Source organism: Phodopus roborovskii, unplaced genomic scaffold (assembly GCF_943737965.1).
Source record: "Phodopus roborovskii unplaced genomic scaffold, PHOROB, whole genome shotgun sequence".
NCBI lineage: Eukaryota > Metazoa > Chordata > Mammalia > Rodentia > Cricetidae > Phodopus > Phodopus roborovskii.
Genome location: NW_026126541.1, coordinates 13979102 through 13987234, shown reverse-complemented (window position 1 = coordinate 13987234; position 8133 = coordinate 13979102). Strand labels below are relative to the sequence as shown.

Below are 8133 nucleotides of genomic sequence, written 5' to 3'. Positions count from 1 at the left end.
GGGTTAGAAACTGCTTTAGTATCTCGAGCTTAAAACCTTAATAGATGAAAATATTCAGGTGAAGAGAAAGTATGCGTAAATGCTTTTAAAACAGCTGGACACTTGACCCTGTGTATTTATTTCCTTGTCTCTTCACGTTTCTATTAGTCAAGATATATTAAAGAGTTGTAATACATTAATAATGACACACGGCACACAAACGAATGAATTGGTCAGTTGTCAGGCTTATCTTAAAATCGTGCATCAGCAAAACAATATTCAGCGTTCTGTAGGAGCTTCTTAGAGCTTTCACTGTCCCTAGCACCTCAAGTACCGCGTCTCCGCTTAAAACTGGGTTCCTCCTAACACTAGGGGGAGGCCAAGATCCTTGGGACGTTCCCAACACAGAGGCAGGGAGGCGGGGCCTATTGTCAAGTCACGCCTTCCCCATTTGTGACTGGCAACGGCACTAGCCAATAGGTGCCAGTCAAGGGCACGCCGACGCCCCACCCCCTGGAGCTCCCCGCGGTCCCGCAGCACCCTCTGGCCGACTCTGCAAAGGCTAGGGCTTGGGCGGACGGAGCACCGTGCGCAGGCGCGGAGTTAGACCTCGCCGTAGCCCCCATCGCCTCGGGGAGTCTCATCCACAGTGGGTCCGCTGGCCCATCGGGGCGCTTTCCTTCCTCTACCCTCCCGGGTTCCCCGCGCGCCCTACGCGCCCCGATGGCGGAGCTGCGGCCTAGCGTAGCCCCCGGCCCCGCTGCGCCCCCGGCCCCTGGCCCTAGTGCCCCTCCGGCCTTCGCCTCACTCTTTCCCCCGGGACTGCACGCCATCTACGGAGAGTGCCGCCGCCTTTACCCTGACCAGCCGAACCCGCTCCAGGTCACCGCGATCGTCAAGTACTGGTATGCTCTGGGCCTCGGGAAGACGAGGGCTGACCGGGAAAGCTTCGAGCGCCGGGGACGAAGTAGTTTGCAGGAGGGCGAGGAAGAAAACGGTCAAAGTACTTGGGAATCGGGAGCTTCCTGATGCTGGGGAAGGAGTTAGGACAAGTTGAGAGTGGGGACAAAGGGTTAACGGATCCCTTGAGTAGTGAGGGGTTAACCGGGATTGGGGGAACTGAGAACTGGGGGTGTTTGCAGGAGCGGAGGGGGGACGTGTGAGAGGGAACTGTAAACGTGGAGAAAGGAGGGGGCGCCTGAAGTGGGTCATTAGTGGGCTTGGGGGCGGCTGGAGTGGATTGGGGGAGGTGAGGCGGGGCCTGGAGAACATATGAGAGGGCTTTGGAGGGCACGAGACCGCCGAGTCTAGGGCGGTCTGGGGACCAGGACGCCCCTGTGGGCTAGGAGGGAGCAAGATGAGGGCATTGTGCCTTTGATGAGTGGAGAGTTGAGACGACCTTCTTTCCGGACCTTCCCGAGCGCCGGAGATTCTGTCATTCAGTGCGAAGCTGTCGTTCTTGAAGTTTGACAGAGCAACTAACTCTTCCAGATAAACTTTTTGCTTACTCTGCACAGTTCTCTCCGCAGAGCTTGCTTCTGGCGTTGCAGCTGCTTTTGCTTTAGGACCTTAGTTAAGAACAGGCTCAGTGAGCCATGCGTTGGCTCGGGGTTGAAGCCTGCCACTATCCTCTTGATGGGTAGTTGCTTGCCGCTATCCTCATGATGGAGACCTGAGCTGTGGGCAGCTGCAATGAAGGGCAGCCTGAAGAAGCGCTTCCTGCTACGCCTTCGGAATTTCAGCCGAAGTTTCTATGGGAAGCCTAGGATAAGTTTAAAGTTGCTCAGAAAAAGATCAGTTTCCAAATGGGCTGCCCTTGGGGGTAGAAACTACCCTTGCTGATTTCCCGTTCTCGTTTGCAACCCGTTTCTTCAGTCAGTATTCAGACAAAACAGGTGTTCTGGGGACGAATTTTCATTGTCTTTCTGGACCAAAAATAGACCAAGAGATGGTGGCCACATTCATGCAGAAATTTAGATGATCCTTTGCAGTGGACCCTGGAAGACCCTCTGGGCAACTGCTTGGGGTTGACCAAAAGGTGGACCTGAAGGGGAAGTGGATGTTGTTGCTGGTCCGCGCCTTTAAGGTTGTCCTTTTCCTATGTGGCATCTTCTTACTGCCTCTGGGGAAGGCAGTTAGGCTGTACAGGGCTGAGACTAACTCCCTGTGTCAGTGAGAGGACGTCACAAAGAAAAGTGACAGTCTGCCGGCCCAGGGGCCAGCCTGTGCCCTGGTAGCCAGAAGGCATGTCCCAGTGCGCCTGCGCAGGCATGCTGTTCCCAGGCTGAACAGTTTCAAGAGTGCTCCTGAGAGGAAAACAGCTCTTGCTAGCCTTGTTTGTTTGAGGCAGGGTCTCACTATGTAACTCTGGCTGTCCTGGGATTCCCTTTATAGACCAGGCTGAACTTGAACTCACAGAGATTCCCCTGCCTCTGTCTCTGTAGTACTGTGATTAAAGGCAGGCGCCACTACAACCAGTAGCTCTTGCTAACTTAATCAATCATTTTAATTGTGCCTCTGTATTTATCTATGTTGTGCACTTGTCCCAGGTTATAAGAGAAATGAGGCTGGCCTTTCCTTGATGTCCTTTGCTCTGATCTTGTTTAAGCGGGAGGGGAAGTCCCTCACAGAGTAGGGCAGCTACCTGCATGACTGTCACTAGAGCTGTGCGTTCAGGGTATGGAAGCATTATGCAAAGGACCAAGGTAGTTACAGCACGCTTTTTCTTCCTTCTACCACAAGCTTGTAGTGAGGCTGTATCCTCAGAGGTAGACCAGCATGTGGTAACAATTGGGAAGGCATGTAGAGCATTTTGTGAAATCAGTGCCACCTAAATGTGGGAATATAAGAGGAAGCAACTCTTTTTTTTTTTTTTTTCCTGAGACTTAGAGGGATTTGCAGAATTGAGATACTCAAGTTTACTCATAACCTCACCTTGAGGATCTTACCAGCCCATTCAGTTCTCATAGCAGGGTACTAAACTGCTTGGGTCTGGCTATAGGATTTAGCTAGTGGTCCCTGGCTGGAAGGGGTTCTCCTACTAATAGTTGAGACTTTTCACAAGCAAGGATCAGAGCAGGGAGGCAGAGCCAGGTGCTCAGGGTCCACTCTAGTCCTGCAGCTGCCCTATAGGGAAGTCAGGTGTTAAGGGATGCCTTAGGCCATTAGAGCACATCTTTCCCTAAGTGTCAAACACGGTTTTCAACATTCGTCTGAGTGTGGATGATAGAACAGCGCTCTCTGAGCTTGGCTCTGAGGCTGCTTGATTCTTGCCATTCTCTGCCTCCTCTTAAGGCCTCTTCTTGATGTGCCCTCTCCTGGGAGACTGTCTGAGGAGCTATGGTGTGGTGGCAGGTGGAGCAGGACATCCAGCACAGTGTCACTGCTTGTTGCTTAATGGACCTAGGCTGCAGCAAAGGCTCTTGGGGATTTGCAGCAGGAAGCTGGAGGGAATATGGACCCTGGCTTTTTTAGGGTTCTGCAGCCCACAATAGGGTCCTTTTCATTCTTCTTCATTCTTTCCCCCCTGAAATAGGGTTTCTTTGTATTGCTTTGGAGCCTGTCCTGGAACTCGCTCTGTAGACCAGGCTGGACTTGAACTCACAGAGATCCTTCTGCCTCTGCCTTCTGAGTGCTGGGACTGAAGGCATGCACCACCAATGCCCGGCTCATTTTCTTCTATCCTTCCCCAAAGTGTTTCTAAATACAACTGGTTATGGATTTAGTCCAGTGATTTGGTGATGGTGCACGCCCAGCACTTTGGAGGCAGAGGCAGGGGGAATCTCTGTGAGTTCCAAGCCAGCCTGATCTATACAGATCGAGTTCCAGGACAGCCAAGCTACACAGGAAAACCCTGTCTTGAAAAACAAACAAACAAATAGACCAAAGACGGACATAAAGGCTTGTCCCTTTTCCTAACTCACTCAGGTGAGATGTAAGCTATCTGTAGTGACTTTACTTCGTATGAGTTCTATAAATAACAGCGTTTTCTTTTCTTTTTCCCCAGAGAATAAGGATTTCTGCAAAACCTAATAACATCCTGGCAAAGAGGACGAAACCAGACTTACTGGTTTTAAAATAGGGTTTGAATTGCTCGGTCCTGGCACACTTGCTGGGTTCTCCTGTACCGTGTCTTTTATTTGGTTGTTAGCAGTCAGTCCCTCAGTAGTTTAGTCCATGTGCAAAAAGTGCACTCCTGCCCATGGTCCAGGGCCAGGCGAAGATTCTAGTCTGTGTCGTGGTCCATGTGAGGCAGCGCACATGTGGAGTTCATGGGCTCAGTGCACACTTTGTTCTGCTGATGGTTTCTATTTAGTGTGTTCTCAAGTCTACTGTGCTTTCCTGTCCATTCTGAAGGCAGGGAGTCTTGTTTGTTGCTTGGTTTGCTTTGCTTAAGCACTGATCACTAAAAGAACTTTTATCGAATTAAATCTTCAGTGAGGTAATGACTGAATATCTTCTTCAACTGCTTCTCTGTTGGATTTATGGGGAGATTTAATGTGAGCCTTGGGAGCGTCAAATTGTGAACTGTCCCCGCTCCTCTTTGAGACAAATGTCCCCTGGGATGTTCCCTAGCATGCAGGTGCTCACATGGTCAGCCTGGTTCATGCTGCCGTGCTCTGTGCAGAGCTGGGCTAGCTGATGTGTGGATTTTGTCACTCGACTGAGAGAGTTTTGATCTATGGAGTGCAGGATCTGTGCAGACTGGAGGCTTTGTGTGTATTTAGAAGAAACAATAATAGAGACACAATACAGACTTTCAGGAACTAGCTAAGAGACAGGTGTAGACTGATTGCTGCCAGGAATGACGTCCATTGGGCATACTCTGGATAGTCATTCAACAGAAGCCATTGATTAACTGATGCATCCCTTACCTTGAAGCCTGGCATGCTGTCAGACACCACAAAAGACTCCAGTTGGAGTCAGCAACTTGCAACAGGTGAAAGCACGATGTGCAACCAGCAAGTCTGCTTCAGAGGGAACAGAAGGGAGCTTCTTGGTCATGTGGGATCACATCGCCTCAGCTGCTTGTCCCTTGGGAAATTGCTAAAGAGATTTTTGCCACCCTTTAGTTATCTTTTGCTTTAGGTCCCTCTAGGATGGGGCTTTTGGGTTTGCAGAGCAGAGCCTCTTACTTGATATTTTCTGGTATCCAGGTTTAAATTGACACCTGTGTCTTGTCTTTTGCAGGTTGGGTGGTCCAGATCCATTGGATTATGTTAGTATGTACAGGAATATGGGGAGTCCTTCTGCCAACATCCCCGAGCACTGGCACTACATCAGCTTCGGCCTGAGCGATCTCTATGGTGACAGCAGAGTCCATGAGTGAGTGTATGCCACCTGTCTTTCCTTGACCCTACGTCTATTTCTGAGGTTTTATTGAACACGTGTGGTAATGTTGGTTCTATGAGGGTGACACTTTTCAGTATTACCTCTCTGTTTCTTCCTTCTGCTTATGCTGGCTAGTCTGGAACTTGCTATATAGACCAAGCTGGCCTTGAACTTGTGCTTGTAGAATTGCTTAGGCTGGTCTTGAACCTCTCCATCCTCCCACTGCAGCCTCCTGAGTGACAGGGGTTGTAGATGTGTGCAGCCACACTTGCGTTCATCTATGCTTGCATTGTCCACTTCATAGCGAATAGAAGCCCTGATCTGCTTCTGTTCTCTGCCCTGTGCCTTTTAAACTCTACCTTTTTTTGAGGCTAGAGAGATGGCTCAGCCACAGCTCAAGTGGTTAAGAGCACTGGCCGCCCTTCAGAGGACCCAGGTTCAATTCCCAGCAATCAAAGTGCTGCTCACAACTGTCTTAACTCCAGTTGTAGCAGATTCAGTGTCTTCTGGCCTCTGCAGGCAATGGGCACATAAGGGGTGCACAGAGACACATGTAGCCAAAACACCCATACACTTAATAGAATAATTAAACCATTTTCTTACTCTTCTCTCTGGTTTGTCTTTATAATCACCTAATATATGTTTTAATTCTAAAACATATTTTAATACCAAGCAAAATAGAATTAACTTAGTATTTACTCTTCCAAAATTACAATGAGAATAATTATAAAAGCTAACCATATTTTTTAAAATCATTGCTTATGTGCTGGGTTCTTTTCTAGTTATTTTATACTTATGTGTCGCTAGTGAATTTAATTTTCAGCATAACACTGTAGAGAAACTGCTAGATGATAATATGTGCCCCACTTAGTAGTGAGGAATGGGAACAAAGAGATGCTGTAACTTAGTATCATTTCTCTGCAGTGTGAGGGCGAATATTGATCAATTGATTGATTGACTGGGTGATTAGATGATTGATTCAGAGCTGGGGTTTAGATATTGACAGTCTGGCTCCAAAGGTCAGACTCCTTCAGGATCGAACCCAGGTCCTCAGGCGTAATAGGCAAGTGCTGTTTCATGGGGCTACATCTCCAGCTCAAACGGCCTGCGGTCGGGATTCTTCTGAGACAAGTTCTTACAATGTAGCCCTGACGTGCCTGGAACTTGCTGTATGAAAGTATTTAACACAGCAACGTGGAAGATTTGTTTGTTAATTTGTTTTGTTTTTTGAGACAGGGTTTCTCTGTGTAGCTTCATAGACCAGGCTGGCCTCGAACTCACAGAATTTGCCTGCCTCTGCCTCCTGAGTGCTGGGATTAAAGGCATGCGCCCCCAGTGCCCAGCAACATGGAAAAAGTTATGATCATCTTCATTAACATATCACCATTGTGGGTAGACTTTTGTTTCCCACCCACCAGTTCCCTATCAACATGGGGACTCAGTATTAATTATAAATGCTCCACCGATAGCTCAAGCTTATTACTAACTAGCTCTTACAACTTAAATGAACTCATTTCTATTAATCTATGTATTCCATGTGACTCGGCTTTACCTCTCCTCTAGCAAGTATTGCTCCCTTTTTGCCTCCTGGTGGACTCCCCTGACTCTGCCTTTCTTTTTCCCAATGTCCTTGGTCTGGTTTTCCTGTCTATTCTTATCCTGTCTGGCTATTGGCCAGTCAGCTTCTTTATTAAACCAATCGCAGCATAACTTACACTGTGCAGAAGGATTATTGCCTAGCACACCATCTCCAGAGTCATTCTCTACTGAGTCAGGGCAAGAAGAGCCTTGCTACTCTTCAACTGGCCCAGGCTAAGCACCCTAACCCAGATGGAAGAACAGTAGTGGGAGAGGGCGCCCTTGTTAGTAGCTTCTCTTAGTAGTGCTGTCTTACAGATGAGGAGACTGAACTCAAGCCTCACATCTAGGGCATAAAAGAACTGGAATTTGAATTTGACTGAGTCCAGAGTTTGAACTCCTACATTACTGCACTATACCATACCATCTCCTTACCCACAGGCCCAGGCTAGCTTTCTCTGTGTTTTGTTAGGATCAGCAGCCAGGCCTCCTCTCCTCTCTAACACATGGCAGGTAGTGTCTGTGCCTGTCTTCACAGCCTTCAAAATGGATTGGCAGAAACCTTGGGAATAGACTTAATCTTGCCTGAGTGTGGCAAGAGTTTTTTTTTTTTTTTTTTTTGGTATTTATTTTTTTATTTTGTGCATTGGTGTTTTTGCATGAATTTGTGCATGAATATCTGTGTGAGGGTGTAGCATCCCCTGGAGACTGGAGTTACAGTTGTGAGCTGCCGTGTGGGTGCTGGGATTTGAACCTGTGTCCTTTGGAAGAGCAGCCAGTGTTCTTAACCACTGAGCCATCTCTCCAATGCTGGGGACTCTTTTATAGTATTTATAGTGCAGCTAGAATAATAAAAAAAAAATGAGGAAATAAAGAGGCCAAGATAATATATTTTGGAAGACAGGCTCTCACTCTGTAGCTGTCCTAGAACTCACTATAGTCAAGGCTGACCTATGTCCCAGTGAGCTGGAGATATAGGTGATGGTGAGCCACCCGATGTGGGTATTGGGACCCTAACTCAGTTTCTCTGAGCAGAAGTGTTATCAACAGTATCACGGTTTAATAAGGATCAGGATAAACAAATAGGCCGAATAGATGTTTATTCAGGGAGAAATAACTTACAACCTGGACAGATGAACACCAGCAAGTTCCACCGGATGCTCCCTCTCCCAGGTTAATAACTCATTAAGAAAATGCCTTACGTGTGGTGCCATGCACCTTTAATCTCAGCACTCAGGAGGCCAG

At 48.0% G+C, this 8133-nt stretch overlaps 1 protein-coding gene across 2 annotated transcripts in view; it reads left to right on the top strand.

Moving 5' to 3' along the window:
- The first annotated feature begins 479 nt into the window (after positions 1-479).
- Sufu (SUFU negative regulator of hedgehog signaling) overlaps positions 480-8133 on the top strand; it is a 91422-nt gene continuing 83768 nt past the window's right edge. For both annotated transcript variants that reach the window (XM_051199702.1, XM_051199701.1), the window contains exons 1-2: positions 480-884; positions 5170-5304. In XM_051199702.1, the coding sequence (XP_051055659.1) occupies positions 703-884; positions 5170-5304 (317 nt within the window). In that variant the 5' untranslated portion in view covers positions 480-702. The remainder of the gene's footprint in view (positions 885-5169; positions 5305-8133) is intronic.